The 26,088-nt window shown below is 43.2% G+C and overlaps 2 protein-coding genes across 4 annotated transcripts; both read right to left on the reverse strand.

Moving 5' to 3' along the window:
• Positions 1 to 274: 274 nt before the first annotated feature.
• On the reverse strand, positions 275 to 4,467 carry LOC105702884 (poly [ADP-ribose] polymerase). The gene is made up of 5 exons (XM_012430823.1): positions 4,241 to 4,467; positions 3,905 to 4,046; positions 3,189 to 3,721; positions 2,812 to 3,017; positions 275 to 2,737 (listed from the first exon to the last, which is right to left on the reverse strand). The coding sequence occupies exons 1-5, from the start codon at positions 4,352 to 4,354 to the stop codon at positions 757 to 759; spliced, it is 2,976 nt and encodes a 991-aa protein (XP_012286246.1). The 5' UTR covers positions 4,355 to 4,467; the 3' UTR covers positions 275 to 756.
• A 7,121-nt stretch (positions 4,468 to 11,588) lies between these two features.
• Positions 11,589 to 25,728, reverse strand: LOC105702882. Of its 3 annotated transcripts, none has more exons than XM_012430820.2 (5): positions 25,558 to 25,728; positions 25,373 to 25,489; positions 18,920 to 19,016; positions 18,766 to 18,862; positions 11,589 to 12,147 (listed from the first exon to the last, which is right to left on the reverse strand). In XM_012430820.2, the coding sequence occupies exons 1-5, from the start codon at positions 25,705 to 25,707 to the stop codon at positions 11,724 to 11,726; spliced, it is 885 nt and encodes a 294-aa protein (XP_012286243.1). In that variant the 5' UTR covers positions 25,708 to 25,728; the 3' UTR covers positions 11,589 to 11,723. The 3 variants fall into 3 exon arrangements, with proteins under 3 accessions (XP_012286243.1, XP_012286244.1, XP_012286242.1); XM_012430821.2 differs by having other exon boundaries at positions 11,589 to 11,821; positions 11,939 to 12,147; positions 18,766 to 19,016; XM_012430819.2 differs by having other exon boundaries at positions 18,766 to 19,016.
• Positions 25,729 to 26,088: the final 360 nt, after the last annotated feature.

Genomic DNA, 26,088 nt, shown 5'->3' on the forward strand with positions numbered 1-26,088 from the left:
TATATATCTCAACGCTGGGTAGTACAGTAGTAGGTAATGATAATTGGTATCGGAATGGGCATGTCTGTCGTGACATGTACAAGACTTAGATATTACCAATGAAACCAATGAAAAAGTATAAGTGAGATGTCATCTTACACCCGTAACCGAGTATCTATTTATAAGATGCATATTCGCCATTTAACCGTTTGACTGCTACGCAGCGCAACAGCGCTGCGTCGCGGTTTTCGAGACAAATGAACGCAGCGCTTTTGCGCCGCGTAGCAGTCAAACGATTAAATGGCGAATATGCATCTTATAAATAGATACTCGGTTACGGGTGTAAGATGACATCTCACTTATACTTTTTCATTGGTGCAAATGCTCTGTGGAACTGTTAGAACGCTTAAAATCTAAATGGAGGTGTTCGTACTACGAGACACCTCCAACAAGTATTTATACAAAATGACAGGACCATAAGTCACTAACAGAGTTATGTCGAGGGCACGAAATCAGGAACAGGAAGAAAGTCATCGCCAGGAATTTAAGAGATATGATTGAGGTTTAAATTTTCACGCACCGGTGCACACACTTGTAATCACTAAATGCCAGTCTTGAGAAAACTTAACAATGGCTAGTTAGTACCGAAAGGGAATTTAAGGTGTTAAGATAATTCCATCGAAGTTCTTCTGAATGTCTTCTATTATCTGTTGCGGAATTTCTTTCTTCCTCTTTCTGCGTTTACAACTCCCGAAAAGGGAATCATCACGAACTGAATTAGACGTAGGACTTAACCTTGTACTTGAAGTTCATTCGTACCAAGTATTGCGTCTTAACCTGGGCCACGTCATACACAATGTACTCATTGTACAAGAGAGCCGATTTCTTCTTAAGATTAGAAGCAATAGGTGGACCGTAAGGAACTTCGACACCTTCTTCGGTTGTATAAACCTTTGACGGGTCAGGGATGGTCTGGCCCAATCCCAGCGTGGAATGTTTCCCTTTCGGCAGCTTCTCGATATAATCTGACTGGTACCTTTCGTACATATTTCCAAGAGCAACCTCGCATAGCAAAAGCAAGCCCGTAGGAGACTGGCTATTTGTGCAACAATAATTAGCAGACTTCGTCACCATGTCAGCGAAGTAGATACCCTTGCCGAACATGTATCCGGTGACAGGAGCCTCAGGTGGAGCAATCCGCAGACCCTGAGAGATAATCCCTGCGAAGTTGGTAGTCCTCGAGCCATGCCATAGCAGTTTCTTGTTATGAAGTTTCTTGAACGGCTTGTATCTCTGGTCCTCTTTGTTCCTCTTAACGACAAATACCTCTTCGATCTCGAGAGCATACTGAGTGTGCGTAGGAGCATGGGTGTTCTTAACGTACTCCTCGATGAGCTTGAACTCCTTGGAGGACCTCTCGAGTACATCGATGTCAGCATTTAGCTGCTCGTAGTGGCCATCGATAGGATTCTTCGAGGCATCGGTCTTACCATGAAGGAGGTTATACGCTATCTCCATCTCATCGAGAGCCTCCAGCATGGCCAGCTTCTCTTGCACGTCCTGCACTGTGCTCAGCACTTTGGGATCGGCAATTCCAAAGTCATGGGGAATCAACGTGTAGAACCTATTGGTAGCATCTATCAACACCGTTCTGTCTGCGTCACCACTCGACACTAATCTCTGGACTTCGGTTAACACTGCGTAGGCTTGCTGGATCTGCTTCTTTGAAATTTTGCCTAGAGGCATCTTGTCCATGTCGATCTCGAACTCCATCATCACCTTCTTCATGGTCTCCACATCGAAGATAAGCCTGATCAGGTCTTGCACCGGTTTCTTCAGCTTGCTGGGGATATCCGACTCGAAGAGCTTCTTTGTGTTTTCGTCGTCCTCTCCGTGGTCCAGGTCTAATGGGTACATCTTATGGGGCACCTTGACGAAGTGATCTCTCTGGGTCCAGAGGTTCCCTGTCTTCTCCTCGTAGAGCTTCTTGAACTCATCGATGCAATGGTCCAGGTCAAGCTTATCTAATTTAGTCCCTCCGATAGTGGTTCCGATGCGACCCCAACTCCTGAACTGCCAGAACTTGTTCCGCTTGTCGTGCTTCAGGATCTGCATCTTGTAGTAGCTGTTCTTGTGCGCCTGGATATCGGTGATGCCCAGAGACACCGTATACTTAACCTTGCCCTCTTCGTAGACATGGGCCTCGTTTTCTAGCCCACTATCAGGGTCTACGGCTCCACCTCCTTTGACTCGCAGCTTCACCTTGCCAGAGGGTGACTTCTCGAACCTGCTTTTACTCTTGGATTTCTTATCGTTCACCATTAATTCTGCCAACCTGGCCTGCGGATCACTGCCCCAATCGCAGATACTCTTCTTCTTGATTAACATGAACGGAGCTGAGGAGAACTCCTTGGCCTCTTCGATAAAGTCCTCCGTCACCACTTGGATGTCCTGTGCTTTCACCTCCTCCATCCTCTTGTTCATCTTCCCCACCTCGGTAGGGTTGGATATCACCGCTGCCAGTTTATCGTGGATCTTCGTCACCACTTTCCCACCCAGGTGGGCGATCTCCTTCTTCAGCTCTTCCTTGTCCTTCTGTGTACGTCCCAGGATGACGAACTGCATGTTCTTTAAGGGCTTCGGTTTACCTTGGATCTTCGGACCGCTGTCCACTTGGTCTTCCTTTTTTACCTGGCTTGATGTCGATGGTGCCACTTTCTTGATTAAACGCTTTTCCACCTTTGGCTTGAACGCCTCCCTGCAATGGATATTACATTTAAAGGTTAGAAAAACCCTGAACAACCCTTCTGCGGTTTAGACAAAAGAGCTTACAAAAAGGGGATCGTCTCTTTCAGCTCAGAGGGTATGCGAATCGGTTTTCTTTTCGGATCATCGGTAGAGAACTCGCATTTAGCCCACTCCATTAAGTCTCCTGTACAGTGATAACCGACTCCACTTTTGTACGTCAGCTTTCCGGCACATTTCGAACAAGGCTCCAATGATCCGAAAGTCATGACATCGGCCAGTAAATCACAAATCTAAATGGAAACAATTATTATAGATGATATATTTAAACATTTATCCGTTTATATACTCTTATATATACATAAACCGTTTATATACACATTACGCATTCCATAATTTCCAAAATGTTCATGACAATTCATCGACATATTATGAAAAATAAGATTCTCATTTAATTTACTTACGCTCGATACTCCGCTAGGAACGTATTGCTCGTTATGTTCAAGAATCTCAATTTGTTGCGGCTTGGTCAGCGTAGCAATTTGATCTCTTAAAGCGAACATTTTCTGATTCTGCTCCTTCATTAACTTTTCATCCGGGGATGTATCGGTCTCCGTTTTAATCTTCTTCACGGGAACCTCCTCTTCCTTGATCTCGGGCAGACTTTTCTTAATCATTGCCTGATCCTCCTTGGAAAGGCTCTTGAAACCCGCAAGCACTTCCCCACTCTCCAGGAATTGCAACTCCGCTCGCAGCTTTGCAAAACACTCGGCATGGTGCCACCGATCGATTCCCCCGTACCTTTTGGCATCGTCGGTTTCATAATCTTTCTTGGATATTCTTATCTCTCCCTTAGTTATCTTCTCCTCGCAACCTCGACACGCAGCTCTGCTTGACTTTGCGTACTCAATCTTGAAATCCTTAGACTCGCCACCACCTGCCTTCGACCGTTTCTTCCCTTTCCCGGCAGCAGGACCTGGCGACGACGCTGCCGCTTCTACGATCGAAATTACAAAGATTAATTATATATCATTATAAATGTGTCAGAGTATCGATCTAATGGTTGCTTAAGTCAGCCCTTTGCTTACGAATATCAATTTGTAAGAGGTTAACCCTTTCGCTACGACGAGTGACGAAACGGTTAAACGAATCGAGACATTTATGAAATAGTAATCGGTACCGATTTTTTTCTTCAACTCCTGCTGATCCTCCCAGCGAATACTGTCGAAATGTTCGATGTCGTTGGTCGATTGCGGCCTTTGCTTGAGAAAGAAACACTTAGCGTGATACCACTTGGGTATCTTGCCATCGTGGAATGGACTCTAAAAAAGTTAACACGGTGATTAGCAATGTAAAAGAAAAATACCTATCGTTCCTGCGATTTCTTTCGACACAATATATCTCAGGAACAATATGCCAATTACTGAAAGTGCAATTTAAAAAAAATAAACTGTATTAGCCAGAAAGAATGCATCGTAGAATTCGAGTTAAAAGGCAGGGATGGAGATTTGCGTACCTGAACGATCACGGCTAGTCTCAGGGTTTCCTTCGCGATTTGGTTTTTGCAAGCTTGACAAGACGCCCTGGAGCTCTTCGAATATTCCACGCGATATGGGAAATCGTCCGCCATTATCTCTCCTTGCGTCCGCAGGGACAACGACGATTCATAACCCTCCAACACCCTCCAACGAATTCGGGATTCAAGACTAACTGGAAACGCACAAAGAGGACCGGTACATCGGATCTTCTTTCCGCGCTCAATCGCCCGGGCGCTCGTAAACGCATCCGAACAGGGCTGGGTACTTTCCCGTTGAAGATGTCGCAGATGTATGGCATCCGCTACGTTATAAACGTCTTTTAGCACTTGTGTAAATACGTAAATCCCGCCGGTTCGCGCTCTGCGCTCTGATTGGTCGCGGAAGCTGTGCCGCGCTCTGATTGGTCGGGGCTTCGCGCGCTGCGCTCTGATTGGTCGCCGGGAAACGGCGCTCGCTGATTGGTGGACGGATTCGTGACCTCTACACCCGCCAAATATATGATTTTAATCATGGGCGGTGAATACTCTATACCGGTGAGTACTCTATACCGTGATAATTGGGGCTGGTTTTCGCATGAAAATTCTTTCAGAAAGTAAAATTAAGCGGAGTAATCCGCAAATTGGAGGGTTATTAACCGTATCGTGGGGAACAATTTCCGGTTAGGGAATTCGTCACGGACTTGGCACGCAAATTGAGGAAAAGTGGAGAAACGATCGTAGTTACAGTAAACGCACTTGCGATCTTCGGCCTTATTTCTTGAAGAATAAGTAGTCCAGAATAAATTCCCATTCCCGTTGGCTATAAAGGGAAGATCCGAGAGATAGATTTACAGAAGTATCCATTCATTTCGACCGTTATCAGGCCGTTAAAGGATTAATCCCGATTAATTTGCGCACTTTGACGCGCCATTTTGTTCCGCTAAGTTTTCATCGGGTTTCCCCGAATTATTATTTTCCACGGGATCACGGCTAAAGGCAATCGTTAATAATTAATCGGTCGAGGAAAATGCCCTGGAGAGTCCTGATTATATTTATCTTGATAGAAATAACAGTTGGACAAGTTGAGGAGAAATTATACTCCGGTAGGGCGATGAGGAGGATTCAAAATGGCGGCGCTTATCCGATCTATCCGATATTCGGGACTGTCCGTAAATTGGCCCCGTGTGGAGATTCCACGGTGTTCTGCCATTTAATGGGAAGATTCAGGCAGAGATGAGCAGGGAGATGTTCCAAGCCTTTGTTAGAAAGTGAGGCACGGCTCACTGGCGCTCTCTTCGCCCTTGTAAGAGTTGGAACTGCTTTCAAAGGGGCGAAATATTCGTGACCGGTAAAACAGTACGGTACGCATGAAATGCCATCCCGCGGCGAAAATATGAACTGTTTTCAAAAGGGCGAGAACTTTTACCGTTGATAAAAGAGTATGGTCCGAATGAAGTACCACCTAGCGATCAGAAGTCAAACTGGTTTCAAAGGGGCGAGAACTCACATTATCGGTAAGGATATCCGAATGTAAGGAATTCAAACATGTGATTATCCTACATTGAATGATTATAGAAGCAGATATTTCAAAACAGACTCTTTTTATTGAGAAATCGATAAAATTAGCAGGCGTGATCTGTCAATCTCTTCTTCATCACCTCGACATCCTAAAATTCCTCGAAGTCCTTTATTGAACGGGATATTTCTTGAGCTCCGACACTAAATGAGGAAAAAATTAAAATCAATTATTTTTAGTAAATTAATATCGAGACTAGGTCGGAAGGTCGATGCGTTACTTACGTTTGAGAGCAGGAAACTCGGCCCGACGAGGTCCTGGTTGATCTCCCCCCTGTGTGTGGCGACACTAAGCAGAAGACAATCGATTAATATTGCATTATTGAAACAATTAAAATTCAGACTGACGCGTTCGAATTATCACTTACACTTCACACAGAAGAAAGGAACGGGGCCATTTCAACCCCTAAAATATATGCCTGGGGGGGAGCTCCATCCCCCCTCCTCGGTTATCCCCCTATCTATCGCGCCGGTCGCGAACGCCCCCTACCTGAACCAAGCCTGTCCGTTCGGGTACCGGAAGCTGGGACCCGGGGGGATCGACGGCGGACGTCGTTTGGAAGCGAAACTTCCTTTTCCGTTTTCTCCTACGCCGCGTAGTTTCCGAGTTACGGCCCTCCAAAGAACCGACCAATCAGAGCGCAGCATTCTTATTTCCGCTGTATCTCCAAAACCACGAGTCGTAGAAAAAAACGGTAAAGGAAATTTCGCTGTGGAATCCAGTCCTCTATCCATCGCGCCGGTCGCGAACGCCCCCTACCTGAACCGAACCTGTCCGTTCAGGTGCCGAAAGTTGGGACACGGGGGGATCGACGATGGACGTCATTTGGAATCGAAATTTTCTTTTCCGTTTTCTCCTACGCTGCGTACTTTCCGAGTTACGCCTTTCCAAAGAACCTACCCATCAGAGCGCAGCAATAAGTCTTTTTGCTAACGGCTCGCACGAATTTGACGTACGGGGTGCTGCACTGTCAGATTGCTCTTACGAATCTGAATGTTGAAGGAGATCGAATTCGGGCTATTCGTTTCCGAGAAACGTCGATCTCGCCCGTGCAAAGCGATGACAACTTTTTCGCTACCAGCTCGCACGTGTTTGGCGTACGGGGTGCTACATCGTCAGTTTGCTCTTTCGAATCTGCATATTGAACGACATCGAATTCGGGCCATCCGTTTGCGAGAAACGTCGATGTCGCCCGTGCAAAGCGATGACAACTCTTTCGCGACCGGCTCGCACGTGTTTGGCGTACGTGGTGCTGCATCGTCAATTTGCTCTAACGAAGCTGCATATTGGCCGAGATCGAATTTGGGCCATGTGTTTGCGAGGAGCACCGATCGCGTCCGTGCAAAGCGATGACAACTTTTTCGCGAAGTTTTGTGAATGGTAGTGGATTCTCGAGGCTTTTTTGACCCGAAGGAGTAGGAGAGAACGCCACGTATAGGTTCCTCGAGCCCTGAGCAAGCGGCCGAGCCAAGCCGACCACGTCGAAGGGAAACTTCTTCCTGGTCAGGGCTTGAAACCCGGCCGCATAAGTCTGTCCTTCAATCTCTAAGGATAGCGGATCAAATAGGCTATCTCACTCGGACGCACGGCCTCCAGGGCGGATAAAGAAATACAAATATGTGCCCATAATTATGAAAGTGGTCTGTCATATATTTTTTGTTTCGAAATTACATTGAATTAATTTCGTTTGAAATAATATGACGTGAAATAACTGATAAACTCATTTTTTTTTTAATTTTGACTTAGACCACTTTCATAATTATGGGCACATATGCAGTCCACTTATCGCACCAACCCTCCGTCCTCGTGCTACCGCCGAGGTTGAGCGTCCACGGACTCGAAGGCTTTTTGGATGACTCACATCCCTCCTTCCCTTTTCCCTCCACGTGTCACGTTCATCAGGCAATTAATATAATGAAATATTTACCATTTACATTTACTTGGGGTGTTACGGGGCTGTTCGAGCGTCGCGAAATGTACAGTTTTGCATATAATATGGCACTGCAAAAATATCAATTCGTACCACAGTATAACATTTTCTCTCGAATTATGTTTGATTCTTTTACCGTCGTAAGTTTCATGTGTTCATGTAATGAAATTAGGAAATTAACAAGAAATACTGTGGTTTTCTTATTGCTTCATAAACTTATATTTTATTTTAAGGTTTTCCAACGTTTTTCGTTCAATTTGTGCATACTTCAATCACTTGACTACATTTTACAGTAATGCATTTGAGGTCAGGTTGAGAAAAATTAAACCATCAATTTTCTAGCAATTGATTTCCTTTTCAGTGTCTTAGTCGGGACCAATCGAGAAAAGATGGTTAGAAACAACGTTAAGAAAATTGGCCATCAAGTGTATAAAAATGACACCCTAGAAACCTTCCAGACTGCCCTCAAGCGGGAAAAACGGGACCAAAATATTCACAAAGACTTGCATTTATGGTTTTTTCATGAAATTCTAGATTTGTTGTTTTACTACTACGCGTATAAAAGAATGAGTAAATTCAACTCATTTCCTGAGTCAAATATGGCGATCTCAATAAGCGAGTTCGTTCAACTTACATTTGGAGCACAATCACATTCTGTAGTTGAATCAACTTCAAATTTGACTGAAACAGAATTGACAGCTCCAATTCTAAATTGAGTCCACTGGCTTATTGAGTTCGCCATATTTAACTCAGAAAATTAGATCTATTTTCTCTCTTTCTTTTTCAGCGTGAGTTACTAAAGAATACGAGAAAACATATGTTTGATGAGGATTGCACATGATGTTCCTAATAGCAGATTGTATTGAAAAAAAAAACCTTGTTTCTTGAGTATCTTGACCTAATATATCTAATTTCTTGTACTTATAGACCCCCAACTTGGAGTCTATTGAGACATCTGTATCAAAAGCTATATCAAAACTATTGCTCACCCTATAAATTGCGTCTTAATGGCATTCAAGAATATTTACCAGTAATCTAAAACTGAAACCAATTTGTTAAAAGAAATAAATAAATGTTACTAACATAAACATCTCATAATTGTACTGATTGACCCCGTGTGACGGTATTACAGTTGTTAATAGTTACAAAATTCATTTATTTTTCGCCGATCAGCGCTGTTCTCGCCGTGTTCATTCATAGGGTAAACAGAGAAAAGGTCCTACCGCCGCACGGTAATCGAACGATTATACCCCTTCCGGGGTTTTTAAGTCTTCACCCGAATTAGAATGACAGATTACAATACAGGCCATTACCAACTGTGGGTAGTTAACGGATGCTGGGGTGGAAACGGTTGCACTTGGTATTCGTAATAGCAGGTTGTATATTCGATTTAAAAAAAACTCGGTGGGACTACATTTTTTTTTTATTCGTAATGTGGCTTGTCGGAAACGGAGGAGTTTTTCTTTATTTAAGGATATGCGTTTGGGAAAGGAAGGTCGGTGTTTCTTTAATCATTTTTATTTGCATGAATGCTAGGTTGCTTTACGTAGAAATTATTTGCGGCCCTGAAAAGGGCCTTATCGTCAGTCCTTAGTAGTCCGTCCAGAACCCGTCCCGGATCTTTGAATACTAAATTTAAATTACTTTTCAAGTCTCAGGAGTCGCGGGGCTCGAACCGTCGACGGCTGCAATTATCCCGTAGCATAGGCTCGGAATAAGTGCAGACCATAACAATTGACGCCCAACGTGGGGCTGGCAACTGTAGAGTGGGAGATCCGAGCGATCAGCCCTCAAAAATCGAGCGAATAAAAAGTAAAAATAAGAACAAATCTGCGATAAAAAATATTAACATCTACAGTTTTCTATCTTGATCTAATTAAATTAATTAATTAAAACTTAACCTGACCAAGTAAAAAAATATATACTTTACTAATAAGTATATAATATAATATAAAAAATATATACTTTACTAATAAGTATATAATATAATATAAAAAATGGATACATTACTAATGTTACGAGGCTACCCTATTTCCTCAAAATAGAGAGGCGCACATTAGTTTAAGTATGAGTCAGTTACTGGAAGATAAATATCAAACCCAAAGCAAAGATAGTATCATCTGATTAACCCGGAAAAATAACAACGAGTGGAGCAATTATCGAGGAATGTTTGGGCTTATTCGTACGCCTTCCGCACCGAACTGCACTCTGGACCAAAACATGGGGCCTACTCATCCGTCAACATAGTGACATCCCTTCCTCATCACGTCTTATGAAGCCCCTAGGAACAAAATCCAAAAACAAGGAAATTAGATCGTCTCCTCACGGGCATCTCGAGGATAAGATCTCATATAAAAACGGCACCGAAAAAGAGCACAGCGTCAGTCTGAGGCGGTCTGTCAACCACTCTTCTACCAAGACCGACCTCTCAGTCAGTCAATCCATACTCTGTGTGGCTGGGGTTCTCTGAAGAGCTGACCGTACTGTCAGTAACAGTTGTGCGTTTCGGTACTCCGACATCCATGTGCCAACAGTGAGAAGAACGACGACGCTGCGAATTCCAGGCCATCGGGAGAATCTTAGAAAGCTCCAAACCTGTGCCTCTCAGGTTTGACAGCGTTCACATTTAGTTCATCGCATCCGGCAGAACGTAGGAGAGACGTCACCGAAAGTAAAGGCCTCTGAGAAGCCAAGGTACAGGTCCTCTTCAAAGAACTTCACTCTTTCATTCGTTCACCCTTCATCACTATCTTTCGAAGCCTATTTCAAATAACTAACCCGCAACAGATCTCGGTATTTATCTTCCGGTAACGACTACCAAATTCTAACTCCTCACAATATAAATCGCAACTCATTAGCTGCCCTTGCTGAGCAAGCGAAAGCGCACCTTACAAGCGAAGAATCTTGCGTCAGCATTTTGCAATTGATACGCGGACATATATCGTTACACGTCCGCGAGTCGTTAGTGCGCGGCCTACAACGTCATTGTCTCGTTTCGCGGCGATCCGCTTAGCACAGCATATCTTTTGCGCACCTTACCCCCATAGACACTGTACCCCTTGCATCACAAATAGAACTATTTGATTCAATATAGAACGACGACTTAATTCTCACGAAACCTTAAAAACCCTCCTGAGTCCTCACTGCAACTTTCCAACTACCCTTTAAGGACCAAAAACTTATCAATCCCACTAAAGAGGTTGACCTAGCCGCTCGGGTTATCCTTTCCGTATTTCTCAAATCATAAACTGGTTACGCGCGCGTACGAGTTAATTCTTCTACAATCACTATACCGCTCGAAAGAATCTGCAAAATTCCCCCGACCTTGCTAGCTACTCGGCCGCCACGTAACACTAATAAGAAAAAAGAAACATGTTTTTTAAATCAAATTTATTAGAAAACGTTTACAAAATTGTTGACAAAAAGAAGTGAAATCTCCTGAAATGAGACCTTTACATACAAAAGATTGAAAACTCAATTTGAAAACATTTTATTTGGCGAGCACTCGAAGTGTACTCATTAGAGTTCTCGTCAGTATTTAACTGCTCGCCAAATAAAATGTTGTTTTCAAATTGAGTTTTTATTTTTTTTATTTCATCAGATTTAGTTTTAAGTTTTATTTGGTGAGATGAAAATAGAAAACTGTAGATCTTCATAAACAGATGATTTTAAGTGATATCATTTTTAGAATAGATATACTTGTATTAGATGAAACAAAATGTACAATAATTTGGCAATGGTATCTGATTTAAGTATTTAATAAAATGAAAGTACTTACATATTCGGCAAATATAGTTGATTTCCATTTGTTAATAAAAAAACGGTTTGAATTATTCTTGCAATTCAAAAAAGGAACAAGAATGTATTTGGCGAAATTTGTTTACACCTAAGGTGTCTTGAGGAGATTTCATTTTACAGTTTTAGTACATCACCAATCTATGCCATAGAATTCAACTTACGGAATAATTTTTAACATTTCAAGTACGTGTCTCATATTCTTTCATTACTATCCATAGAATGTCATTCATTCGCTTCCAGTTTAATGAAGTAAACATTTCATGCGACGATGCATTGCCTTTCACGATAAAAAGAACAGACGATAAACCAAAATCTGCTATTTCTTTCGCTAAAACTTTAACAACGGTTTTTGCGTATCCGCGTCGCTTATACTCTTCTATAGTTTGAACCATACCTAGACCTCCCCATTCATTCTGTAGTACCCACGAAACAAGTGCATCATTTTTTCTAAGAAATAAACCAACACTTGTGTTCATCTCTACCAATAATTGAAGGTAGGCCATTGACAATTCCGGACGTGTTGCATGACGGTGCGGCCATATAGCAAGAATTTGAGAAACATGCGATTTGTTTAATCTCATCACGTAACATTCCTCAGGTATCCTGCAAATAAAGTCATTATTAATATCCAAATTACAGTATTTCGTTAATTTTATCATATAGTAATTTTGTAGGTTTATGTTCTATATACTCTAATCGAGAATTTATCGTGTGTGCGTGTGTCCGATCACAGATTGAGTAATTGTAGATGGACCTAGAGACTGATCTTGTGAACTCGGAGGTGTTCAAGGATATTGAATCGGGATCTAAAGTGAATGCTGGAAATTCCAATTAATGATCGATCTAATGATCAATGGCTGATTCGAAATAAACGGTCTTGTGAACGCTTTCTTGGCTCCCGTATATAGACAGGGTAAAAGTTTGTGTATACTGTAACGTGGCATGTTTATGCACGCGTCACGAGGCCAATAATTTTGTTATCTTTGGACAGTTTTGAGTAGCTGACTCGGTGGTCAGACCCCGTGCCGACGGGAGAGACTGTCTTATTTTGAGGAAAAATTTAGGAACTATCTTTTGGGGATTATTAGCGATTAAAAATCTGTTATATTACGTTTCTCAAAGTTACTTTTTGCGATTCGATTACTAGCTGTCCTCAGTGGTTCAACTGTTAGTTATCTTTTGCGAATCGGTTGTTAGTTATCCTTCGGGATTCAGCTGTCTGTTCCCCATGATAAATTACAGCGATCAACATTTACACTTTTGTACGCGAGTCCGTCTATCTCCTCGAAATTTAGAAAAAAGATGACACAGGGTAATGCGTCTTATTTCGAGTCTTTGTTAGAACCGTCGTGTAGGATAGTTATGCGTAGTTAGATTCAAACTGACGGGTAAGCAACAGCTGAAGAAGTAAACAACTGAGCGGTGAACAAGATGTTTTCGAGGAAAGGGACCCATAAAAAGCCGGTAGGATGGAGCCACGCGACGCGGAGAGGACAGGATGCGGAGCCCACGAGGCCCAAAGCCGAATATACTGCCCGTGGGTCTCTACTTCTCAGCCTGGAGCTAAATCCCGAATCCGATAGGAAAGGCAGAATTCCGCACCCGGTGTATGGGCGATTCCACATTAGATGCGGATGGAGATGCGTGAAAGAAACATTGGCCTACGGCCGCGCCTTGTCGAAGTAGGATGGCCAGGGGGACGAGGGAGGCCTCAACAACCTCCCTACGTAAGGATAAGAATTCCTCCCGCGACGATGAGCTCCCCGACTTTTTCGCCTAGGACGGCAGGCTAGGATGCGGACGTGCAGGGACACTCTGAAGAATAGAATTTCGGATCTACTGCCTTAACCCGAAGAAACGGCCCTGGAGGACGAGAACCGCGTGGTAGGCAGCAAGACTCGGCGCGTTGCGAGTGATCGGCGCCGAGCAAAGAGCCCGCATTGGAGGCAGAACGTGGAATTCGGCGAATCGGCCGCCGAAAACCGCCTTGAGCATGGTAGAAGAGGAATTTTGAATATAAGGAGTTTGAGGACCTAGGGGGCTCGCTCTCTTCGATCCGGACCACAGAGCTGACTAGATGCGGAAGTTAAAATTGTGTGCTGCCTAAAAATTGAGTGTATCAAGCTGCCTTAGACGAACTTTGAGGAGGCGAGCAACAGCAACGACGAGAAGAGGCGGTCGATGTCATTCCTGTGCAAAGTTTGATTCCAACCGAAATTCAGTTGTTTTTTTACGAAGTTTCGCTGATTAAATTGTGTGAATTTCCAGTTAGGGTGGCGAGACGAGTATAGCCAAATCGTAGAAAAAATTTCCAAGTAGGATTCTTATAGGACTTTTTGCAGGAATTATTCGCCGGGGAAGGTAGTAGCTATGTTTGAGTTCTTTTGCGTGAATCTCGACTGTGAATACGGCTATCTAAAATGCGCCAGGCCGTCGAGTAGGAAACGATAGTACCTGTCATCTCCGGAGAACACTTTATTTGAGAGATTGCGTTCAGTAATGTAGTAACTAGAAGTAGCCATTATTTATGTAGTTAGTTTTAAGAAAGGACTCGGGACGGTCTATCAGGAAACGCCTGGTAGACCATAAAATAATAATGTTACGTAGGTACCTTCCGTACCCTAAAATAGGGAAAAATCCTATTTTTCAATTAACCGGAGTTAGCCATGGAAGTCCGAGTACAGAAACGCGAAACTCTTGCGAAAGGATCCAACGAGTTCATCGGCCAAACGAACAACCTGATGACTCCGCAACGCATCAGCACGACTCAGAAGTCCACCCTCACCTGCGCCCTAGGAAACCCCCACCAATTGGAATATCCTGCTAATAAAACCAGCAGTCCGATCAGAAGTCAGAGATAGTCAGTCTTTTAGTCAATTTGTGATAAGTCAACGTCAGTCGTCATCGAAACTTCGAGTGGAGCTCCTGGCCCCGGCACTCCGTTCCTAGCGAGTCAGAGACCGAGACCATTGGACTCCCTGCCAAGGACCACTATCCTGCGAGCTGCAGTAGCGCCATCCGGTACTCCAGCGATCCAACCACCGAGTCAGGCAGATCGTCGCGGATCGAGACAAGGACGTTGTAGGCCGCGCGCTAGCACCTCGCGGAAGTGTAATCAAGATACGTCCGCGTATCAATTGCGGAATGCTGACGCGGAATTCTTTGCTTGCAAGATGCGCTTTGCCTTACTCAGCAAGGGCGGCTAATGAGTTGCGATTCATACTTGAAGAGTTAGAATATTTGATAGTTGTTACCGGAAGGTAGATGCCGAATTCTATTGTGAGTTAGTAATTTGGAACAGGGTTCGAAATAGAGTGATAAAAGAGTAAAAGAGTAAAAGAGTTGAAGAGTGGAAGAGTGGAACTCTTCAAAGAGGACCTGTACTTTGGCTTCGCAGAGGCCTTTACTTCCGGTGACGTCTCTTTCCTGCGACCTGCCGGTTGCGATGGACTGCACGTGAACGCCTTCAAACCGGGGCGTGCCCTAAGGTTGGAGCTTCCTAAGATTCTCCCGCTGGTCCGGAATTCGCAGCGCCGTCGTTCTTCTCACCGTTGGCTCGTGGATGTCGGAGTACCGAAATGCACAACTGTTACTACGGTACGGTGAGCTCTTCAAAGAGCTCCAGCCTCGCTCCTGAGACTGCTCTGTACGCTGTCTTGAACTCTTCTATACTACTGACGGCTGCTTTTCGGTACCGCTTTTATACGAGATCTTATCCTTGAAATGCCCGTGAGGATAGAGTCCGGTTTCTTTGTTTCTGGATTTTGTTGTTAGAAGTTTGATCGGAAGTGCTGAGGTAGTCACTATGTTGACGGAAGAGTAGGTCCGTGTTTTGGTCCAGAGTGCAGTTCGATGCGGAGTGCGTGCGAATAAGCCAAAACATTCCTCGATGATTGTTCCACTCGTTGTTATTTTTTCGGTTTAATCGGACGATACTGTCGTTGCTTTGGATTCGATATTTATCTTCCGGTAACTGACCCATACTTAATAGCATGCGCGCCTCTCTATTTTGAGGAAAATCGGGTAGCCTCATAACAGTTAATAGCACTATGCTTCTATTTTGAAAGTATTTTAATAGTAATTTAATTAAATTTTTTTAATATTAACAAATATTATGAATGATTTCAGGTTTCTTATATTACACTGGTTCACTCTTTAAACACCGCGGACACTTATTGAACACTCAAATATCCTCTAATGTCTCCTGTCCCTGTTGTCGAATGTATGATGTGACTGCACATTGTTTTAATTTTGATAACTGTAAGAAGAGCAAAGTAATATACTACATTCTATGGCGTATACAAAAATTACTGTATTAGCTAAATCGATAGTTTAAAGTTTACAAGCTTTCTGAAAATGTCAATAGAAAATCTTAAATAATTTTTAATGTTAAAAGTAATTAACAGACAAAAACCTCGACCTGTTTAATCTCTTTTATATATTTCTTTCCACCAATTCAGGAAACATTAAGAATATTTTCCTTTGAAACCCCGCCACCAGCTGATCTTCTACATGCGGTCTTAAATCTTTGGTCTGAAATGTAGAGGCATTCGTAAATGTATAAAGAAACTGAATTTAGAATAACTATTTTGTCAAATAGTTAAACAGGATTCTTTACTTTCTCCGTCGTGAAATGTTTTACCTGAAAAGTGACAGCTTAGATCTTAACCTCTATCTCATTAGACAATTATAATATTACGATATCGTCATAACATGAATTTAATTAATACAATACGAATTGTTCTTCGTACTTTATTTTCACAACAAAACTATTTTTAATAATATTTATTTCTGGCCACAACGCGCCAGAAACAATCTTCAATTCACCAATCAGTCAATGCCGACATCTAACCCTATTTGTATATGACCCATATGACGATGACACAAGTTATATCAGTTGATGAAATCGTTTGAAAACTGTTTGAAACGAGGAAATGTCGCCATTCGCCGTGAAAGAAATGAAAAAGAAAGTCATACCGGTGTGGGGTTTACGGGTATATCCCCTCAGTATTATTTAGAATTTCTTTTTTATCCCTGACCACATGAATTTCTGACGGACGGTTTGAAATATTTGCTTGCGTAGCTTACCGGGTACGTATGGTCGTATGTTTCTGGTCGAGATGTCGCGGTATATTATTCCTTCTTCGTCGAGTGTCGAGTGAGTATTTAATTGGTGAATATGTAGATGCTCTAGTAACGTATAACATACATATATCAATCAGGCGAGTAAAATAATGTATATATACGTGCATAAAATATATATACATTTTACGTTTTTGATAGGTCAGTTTTTCTTCCCTTAATATACGCACGACATACATTCATTATATGTTTTTTGCATGTGAAATACTACACATACAAATTCCTGTTAAATAGAGATATATTATACGTTTACTAAACGTATTTAATTGGGGCAAATTTTGATATCCTAGTAACATATTTAATACGTACAATGTGCATCTAAAATCCAATAGAATATTTTTGACATTCCGTGAAGTATATATTATGCGTATATTTTTAACTTCTCATGTACTGAAACATCCCGTAGTCATGAAAATATTCTATAATAGAGTTTTTGTTCCGTGTGGGGAGGTATATTCCTAGCATATGATCATTTTGGTGCTTGCCAAATAAAATATTGTTTTCAAATTTAATTTCTAATTCTTTGATTTGTTTCGATATAGTTTTTAATATTTGTCTTCGGTTTGAGGAAGCAAAAAATCTTATACATACAATATATGTAAAATCAAATGTACTGTGACATACTGTGGCAAAAAGATTTCAGATGGGATTTTAATAGAATGAACGTTCTACGATATTTGGCAAAAATAGTTGATTTGAGCTTTTCATGGGAAGGGAGCAATTTGAGCTATTTTTCCAATTATTTGAATAAAGATAAATGTATTTGGCTGAACTTTTGTACACCGAAGGTGTTTTGACGGTAATATACACTTCATAGTATATTCAATGCTTCTCATTCTCATCTTCTGTAAATTCTTATATGTCCCTATGCACTACGTTTTGGCACTTGACAGCCGCTTTGAGGTTAAGGAAAGGAAGCAGGGTCTTGAGGTAAGAGGAAGGTGTTCCCGCACGGGACGCCTTGTGCGCCACTAGCGCCATCCACCGACTAAAAAAGGTAATAGAGGTGCGAAGATAACGACGTATCTGAATGAGCTGAGACGCGGTCGTATACGCAAGTATATGCAGTGGCTCCGAAATCAGCGGATGTCGAACAGCAGACCGCAAACGTGGGTTCATGGCGTAATTACTCCTGTAATTCGGCTCATAAGAATCCCCTCTAATCAGAAGGTAATTAGGTGGGGATTAACGTGGAAAACAAGTCCGTGTCACGCGGACAACGGCTACACTTGAGCCTTATGTGAGAAAATCGGCGACGAAATCGCACGGTCTACCGAATACGAAATACTTAATGTCCCGTAAAGTTTGATGTTCCTTCATCATAAAATTGTTAACTTGTGATCGGCTTATATCGCGCAATTTTCCAATTGAGCTCAACATTCCTAGAATCTCTCCACAATATTCGAGGCAAACCTAACGACTAGTTTCAGAAGGGATCGGACTATTCTCGAAAATAAAGCTATGGTCACAAAACTCGGTCACACTCCCCTCCGTTACCTTCATTGAGGTAACTGGTCTCTCACTAGCAAAGTCAAGTCCGAGAGTCCTTTTTGAACTGAAAGTAGAAGTTCCGCTCGGGGATGCCTCCAGTAGAATCAAATTTCCCCTTTCACCCTCGTTTTTCGACACCATTCTCGCAGTGAGATCGGGACCCCAGTTGAGAAAGGGATGGTGAAGGCAACGCGGCGAAAATAAATATTAATATCATGGGATGACTGACGCTCAAATGAGCATTAATTTATATAAACTGGGTGCAGCTCAGACGCGGCGTGAGAATTAGGGACAAGGACTCCGTTCCATCGGAAGATGCGGGGCATCTCTTTGTTACCTTAAAACCCACCATACAAAAGTCGCAATATATGACTTGAAACATCTAAGATACATGGAATTTTAAATTAAATCAAATTAACATGTCTAGTATACATGGCTGCTGAATGTTGAAAAATACGTAAACTATATGTATGTAAACAACGCGCAGATTTGTACATGTTCTAAAATTTTTGGTATATTTTTATTTATATCTATGTCAAGTATCTTATATACATACGGTACACAATATTGTACCTTGTATATACTTACTGGATTTTTACTGTTGCACACTCTTCTACCGATTTAAAGTAATATTGCCCAGGTATGGAGAAATCTATTTCAAGTCCGCGTTGAGACTTTAAATCAGCTAAAACAGAATACACTGTAGGTTGAATGTGTTCATGAACGGCAGCAATTACTATACCCGTGTTCCAATCCAATCGTTGACTCTCTAGTAATGACTTATGGAGCAGATTTTGCGATGACCCTGTGGCGAATGGATAAACTCTAAATCCTGAAAACTACAATAAAAATATAAAAGAATATGAGTGTTGTAATAATATTTTATGTGTTGTGACGTGGTGAATTTCCCCACCCATCACAAGGGGTATATGAAAGGCCGGAGTGCGGAGGGGTCCCCTTGGCAGTCATTAGGTTAAGGCGGGGGAGCGAGAAAATAAAGAAAAAGGGTGGCTTTAAGACGCTAGGTACCAAGGCACTGCGCGCCGGCTGAGGAGTACCGCCGGTTGCCCAATCCCGGGGGACACGTGAAGCGCCCCGCAATTAGGAGGACCTGCTGCCATCGGCCGGTGGCCGACCTAATTAGTCGGCATAGTGACCCACTTCGGCGGGGCCAGAGGGCAGGTCGGCTCCCGGGCTTAGGTCCCGCTAGGCCCGCTAGGAGATCATCAAGGCGGGAGCGAAAGGCCGGTCAACGACACCGCCATTGCCAAAGGGACTAACCACGAGGAAGGACCTCCGGTGACCAGCAAAGCGGCTCCCGCAGAGTTCCGAACAGGAGCGTCCCGTCCCGACGAGGCGCGTCCCGCCCCGACGCCCGCCGTAGCCGGGGACCGTCCCGTCCCGAGGAGAACATCCCGACGAACGCCGCTGCGCTGCTTCCCGTCCGGAAGAATTCCCGCCCAGAGACCGGCGACCGGTGAGCCCGAACCTGCCCAGGGGGCTTCCTAAGTCGCGCTGTTTCCTGTCCCGCCGATATTGTCGCGAGCCAATTTTGCCGTCCGCCGTTTCTCGCGTTCGTCCCGGATTTAGTGTCGCGTTAATTGTGAGCCGGAATCCCGACGACGGCCGGAGGGTGCCGACACCCGGGTTTTCGGTGCGTGCGGTCGGCCGATGACCGCGTGGCGGATCGGGTCCGGGCCGCCATTGTCGCGCCGGGCGGCACCTCCCGGTCCTCGTGGGCCGAAGGAGTGTCGGGATCGCGTCCCGTGGTAGAGTCCGTACGAAGGTCCGGGAAGAGATCCTCGCCCGCCTATTTTACTGAGCCCCCATACCGTGAAAGAAATCGTAAATTCTGAGGCTGCGTGCGCGCAGGACGCGGTGGGCGAGGATAGGGTGCCGACCGCGGGCCGGCGCCATTTCGAGGGCGCAGTTTCCGGGCGCCGGGCCCTTATCGAGGCACCAAGGGGGCCCAATAAGTCTTCCCGGCCGGGCGTTGTGCCCGTAGGGTCCCCTACCGAGGGGAATCCCTAATTCCACCGCGACTCAATTTTATTGTTTTTTTTTTTGCGCCCCGCCAAGCGCCCGTCCCGTTCGTCGGGCGCCCCCTTTTCCTCTGTAACGGTTAACTGATTATCGGGCGCGATCCAGGTGGACGGCCCCGAATAAAAGTTCGATCCCGTCGGGGTTCGTTATCGCCACCATTTTTATTATCTTTTCATTGCCTTCCCGCAATTCCCGCCGAACCGTAAGACCGGAAGGGACACCTTCGCACTCGGAGGGAACCGCGCCGAACCCCCCACCTCTGCCGTGCCGCGAAGGGCGTAAGGTCCTCGCGGGGCTGAGTGGCCGGTCGGCTACGTCCGGGGGCCGCGATTAGCAGGCGGGGTCATCGTGTTCCGGGCTACCGGTTCCCGACAGCCCGAGGTGCGCGCGCGCACCTGACGCCCTTAATAAATCGGGCCGTCGGAAGGGCCGAAAACCGGGCTCGACCCCTGGTCCAGACTCGAACCCGGGCGTAGGACGACTTGCCGACCGGGGGCCGGAAAAACCCGTCGCAGTGTTTATATTTGTTTGTATATGACAATTATCCAGTAGTTGACAATCTAAGTAACAAGAAAAAAAATCTATGGGAATGAAAAAAATGATTCTAATAAAAGCAAATAACATAAATGACCGTGCAGAGTAATTATTACACTACATTTATATGGCTTCATTTGCATAACAATGACAAACATAATTTGGCCCAGCTATTGGAGTTCAGTACAAAATTAATTAAAAACTAGAGAACAAACTCTATTTTTCATAACAGCAAGAAAATGAATGTAAATTTATTGGCATAAAACAAATTTGCAAAAATCAATTTGAACGTAATTTTTCGTAACGAAGCCTAAGGAATTTCAAGAGAAGTTGGTTATAGATAGAAATATCCAAACGCATAAATAGCTTAAAATGCAATGAAATTGGGAGTCGGCTCCTGGAGCGGCAAGCGTCGACGCGACTTGTGACCTTTCCAAGGTCTAGGCCCTTGAGGCCCTGACCCTAGCTCCGTGGAATATTCAAAGAATTTTCCACCGAATATTCGAGATTACACATGGATGAAAAAGGCTCTTCATGCCACGCAACTCCGGAATTCGAAATGGAACAGGATTTAATCAATGAATTACGGGATTAAACCTGTTAAGAAAGACAATGAATTTTATTAAGGACGCAATTCGGCGACATGTCCTTGCAAGTCGGTGACCGAATTTCTTAAAATTGAAGCAGAAAAGCAGAGCTTCCCGCATATGCTCTTTTTCTGGCAAAAACCTAGACATGATTACGCCCCTCCCCTACTCCCAACATGTTTCGACTCTTTTCTCCCTTTTTTTGCCATTTCATGCCCTCTCTCGCCCCTCGTCCTTTCTCAGCTTTTTCCGATCTTTTTGGCGAGCCGCGTAATAATATGCCAATAAATAGCCTCACAGGTATTGAAACTTTATTATCACAACAATGTCACCAAATATGCAACTTTTTACTAGCGTTCATATCATTGTCTGCCCGCTTCTTTTACTGTTGTTACGGGGCGGCCGAGCGGATACGAGGCCGGGGTAATTCAGATGGAGATTACCCAAATCTTGCGCGTAACGAATATTTTAAGTTTGTGAGGAGATTGATCCGAGCGGCTAGATCAATTCCTCTGGTGGGATCTAGGGGAGTGAGGAATAAAAAGGGGTGCGGACGAATGGCTATGTGGCTAGTGTATTAAGATTTGCATTTATTCGTACGTGAGGTCTGAAATACAATCAGCTGGAATGGCACCCGAGGTGCCTTGACCTAATTTCTCTAGGTTAGTATACTTCCGCGTCGCAGTGGTTCAGGTGTCGTAATAGCGCGCTTTAGCGGCGGCAGGTTACTGGACGCCGGAGTGCTGATGCGGAAATTTCTTACTGTTTTAATGGCGGTCTACGCGTAATTCTGTTTCGCGCTGCTGAGATTCGAGCTCAGCTGTTTAATGGAAGTCGATGGATTCTTAATCTATCCGGATAACCGGAGCAAGGCATAGAAATCGCGATAATGGTTAGAATTCGGTTTTGGTCGAAAATGAAGGGTTAATAAATAGACTAGAATGAAAATGAGGATGAGTCGAGCTTACGAAGGAACCTCTACCTGGCTTGTTCAGCGGCCGTAATCGGTGACAGTCTCTTTTGATCGACCCAGTCGGATGACTGTGCGTGAACACCTTCGTCCCGTGACGTGCCCTAGGGTTGGAGGTCTCCTAGAAGTCTCCCGTCCAACGGAAGTCGCAGTGCCGCCGTCTGGTCCTGACTCGGTGGTTGTGGTTGGATCGCTGGAGTACCGGATGGCGCTACTGCAGCTCGCAGGATAGTGGTCCTTGGCAGGGAGTCCGGCGGTCGCGGTCTTTGACTCGGTAGGAACGGAGTACACGGACCAGGAGCTCCACTGGAAGTTTCGATGATACTTGACTGACGTGTAGCGTAAGAACTGACACTGACTTATGACAAATGACTAATGACCTAACGTCTTGATCGGATTGCTGGTTTTATTATCAGGGTGTTCCAATTGGTGGGGGTTTCCTAGGGCCCAGGTGAGGGTGGCGTTTCTGAGTCGTGCTGATGCGTTGAGGAGTCATCAGGTTGTTCGCCCCGGGTCGGTCGATAACTTTTGGAGCCGTTTGGCCGATGAACTCGTTGGATCCTTTCGCAAGAGTTTCCTAATCGCGTTTCCGTGTTCGGATTTCCATGGCTAGCTCCGGTGATTAGAAAATGGGGTTTTTCCCTACGTTAGGGTGCGGAAGGTGCCTACGTAACACTGTACTGTAATAACATAAAGCCTACAATGCTTTCAGGAATTATAAATATTATTAAACGGCTCGCCAAAAATTTTTTAAAAATTCTATATATGTTTCATGTTATAGATTCTGTTATATAGTTTTATAAATTCTGTGTATTCATTCTTCAGCTAATAAAAGATCTGTGTATTTATTCTTTAACTAATAAAAGAATTGAATGAACCCGAGAAGAAAGATTTTTTGTATTTGGTGCATTATAATTGATTTTAGTTGTTTTGTGACCGTATTAACATAAATAATATAACCGAGATTATGACAGTAAGGACTACTGATGGGCACATATATATATTTAGCGAAGTTTTTTTACACCTGAAGAAGGTGTTTTTGATTTTTCACATATCTGTTATACAACAGGTCAGATAACGAACCTGTACCTCTGTATCGGGACCATTATATCGGCATGATTCGAACATGCGCAACAATACTCAGGAGGAGTAGGGAGGCCCTGGGAAAGAAAACTGCGGACCGCGAGTGCGGAGCGTCGCGGACCAACTTCACTTGGATTCCGTCTCCACGAGTGTCGAATCAAAAGTATGGGGAGTTGCGATTGCTCGTCAAATAACAGTTCGTTCCGAGATTCGTCTACATCCTCGAAGTACCGAGCATTGCAGTTCACTACTCGGGTCAGGGTTTAAAATCTCGAGACGAACCGGACGATTTTGTTTAATTTCAGGACCTAAAATCCAGCGGGCCTGGCAAAGCTGCCATCCCGCCTTCTTATCGCTCCTATTCTACAAATTCACTTTCGATCGATTTCCTTTCAGCTCTGTCATTTCGACACACGGCGAACACCTTAACCTCAGTCAAACCCGAAACCAGTCAATATCCGCGACTGAATAATTTAGTGTAAGTATCACTAACCCCAGTAGAGCACCGCTCCAAGAATAAATATAGCTTCGCGGCAATACTGATTCCGCTGCCCGTTATCAGAAATAATTCATCAGAAACGAATCACAATTCAAATTTAGGCTGATCAGCCATCCCTAACAGAGTTAGGTTTCTCAATGCGACTTTCAATAAAGGAACTCGTGCTCAATTACATCGGTTAGTGAAACACTCCATCTCGAAAATATATTTTCTTGACACGAATCAGAAGGAACGGGACGAAAAGAAGCTCAGGCGCGACAACGCATTAACATTTTCTCGAATTAACTTATCCAAAGATTTATTCGTGCAACCTGCAAGCCATAAATCCAATCCTTGCTACTGTATGACGACTAAATATAGCGTACCGCTGATGGAATAAGGCGTTCTAACTGAGAGACAATTTCCATCCTTTTCTTTTCCTTTTACTCGTGCCAGTACATTCTATATGTAAAAATATTACTTTTCAAAAATTGTAAATCTAGAAGAAAAGGCTTTGCAAAAATGTAATTCCACAGGAATACAATTCTTCAGAAACATGTGCCGTAGATTGAAAAATATTGCCATTAAAAAGTTGTGAAATCACGAGAGAAACCAAGTATCTCCTGTTGGGAGTTAGTAAAACCAGAATACTAGATTGTAAGCCCAACCCATCCATTTTTCTTTTCACTGCACAGTAATTGAAAGATGTATTCAATGGAATGAGTTATTTACAGTGTCGCCGTACATTTTACAAAAAACACAATCGCACATCAAACGTCACACGTCAGAACGTCCCGACTTGGCAGCAACGTACTTGGCGCCCCATTTACTGCATAATGTAAAACATCTTTAATTTTTAATGTGCACTCACAAAGCAGTTTTCAGTTGGTGTATCAATACTGTTTAAAGGTGTCTCGATTGCTTGGATCATCTATGCCAGCGTATACAAGGTGTTACAGAAACCGTAATCACGATTTACCGATCTTGCCAATATCTCCCGCGAGAATAATCTCTTCTCCAGTCCGCAGAGATCACCGATCTCGACCGCTCCACTTTATGAGAACTCCGAAGTTCTCACGACTTCACCTTGTATCACGACCTTACATCGGCACCGCGTGAAGTTAATGACTTGTATCATTGCTGTGTGTACTTTTGAATAATAAATTAGTATAACGTATATAACAATATGTACTAATTTCTGCAGATATTGTTTCTATTAATTGTGCATTCAAAAAAGGAGTAATACAGTAACACCCAAGAAAATCACTAGTATGGATTGTATAAATAACAAAATTATAAAATAAATAAATGTAAGAATAATAATCGCTACAAGAGTCCTTGAAATATCTTAATCTTAAACATAATTTATTTTAATGGAAGACTTTATGTGATCGGAACACATCTGCTCTGGTACCCATATTCTTATCACAATTCAAAGAATTAATGACGAAATTTATGATGAATTTATGATGTCTACATTCAGTTACATTACTGACTTACAGTTGATATTCCGATGAATACTCCAGTGGACAGTTTTCCTTCTGGGCAGTAAATATCATGCTTTATATTTGGATTCTGCTTCTTCCACTGGATAGCATTCTCAACCCAATAATAATGCTAAAAATATAATCACTATTTTAGAGCAAAATCAACACTTGTTTATCACTCACGTATATATGATTTACATATGCGTAAGTTGGCCAATTTTCCTTAAGCGTGTCACGTAAAGTGAACCATTCGTCTACAGGTAACAACTGCAATATATCCGCCGCGAATGCATCCGCCGTCGAGTTCATATTTCGAATTACTTCAAATTCATGTCCAATTGCCAGCATGTGTATGCCAGTGCATGCTCAGTCCAGATTACTCTCAAGCAGAGGGACGGCACTTACACTTACCTGTATTGGGCTGTAACGCTTATGCACTACCGCTATCAACGGTTGGAGTAAATCTTTTTCGCGAACTAAATTATTTGGCGGGTTATTCAAACTCATTTATTAAACGAAAGGATATTTTCGGGATTTAAAAAGTACTTGCAATGATCAAAAACAGACGTTGCTTAAACTGACACACACAAATGTAAGAAAGCAGTATATGATACATAAAAGAAATAACAAAAGTGTCAATGGCGCAACCCCGGTTTTAAATCACTATAAATACTAAAATAATTACATTAAACATTAGTGAAAAAGTAAAACATTTAATAAATTAAAAAT

The sequence above is a fragment of the Orussus abietinus genome, unplaced genomic scaffold (assembly GCF_000612105.2).
Source record: "Orussus abietinus isolate OABI.00-Male unplaced genomic scaffold, Oabi_2.0 scaffold623, whole genome shotgun sequence".
Taxonomy (NCBI): Eukaryota; Metazoa; Arthropoda; class Insecta; order Hymenoptera; family Orussidae; genus Orussus; species Orussus abietinus.

What these genes read in the sequence shown, in the direction of transcription:
- LOC105702884 (XM_012430823.1), bottom strand. Translation starts at nt 4,354, where the DNA reads ATGGCGGACGATTTCCCATATCGCGTGGAATATTCGAAGAGCTCCAGG. An exon ending in GACTAGCCGTGATCGTTCAG is followed by an intron (nt 4,047 to 4,240) that starts GTACGCAAATCT and finishes TAACTTTTTTAG; the next exon opens with AGTCCATTCCACGATGGCAA. An exon ending in TTCCTAGCGGAGTATCGAGC is followed by an intron (nt 3,018 to 3,188) that starts GTAAGTAAATTA and finishes GTTTCCATTTAG; the next exon opens with ATTTGTGATTTACTGGCCGA.
- LOC105702882 (XM_012430819.2), bottom strand. Translation starts at nt 25,707, where the DNA reads ATGCTGGCAATTGGACATGAATTTGAAGTAATTCGAAATATGAACTCG. An exon ending in ATTGGCCAACTTACGCATAT is followed by an intron (nt 25,490 to 25,557) that starts GTAAATCATATA and finishes TTATATTTTTAG; the next exon opens with CATTATTATTGGGTTGAGAA. An exon ending in TGTGCAACAGTAAAAATCCA is followed by an intron (nt 12,148 to 18,765) that starts GTAAGTATATAC and finishes CTTTATTTGCAG; the next exon opens with GATACCTGAGGAATGTTACG.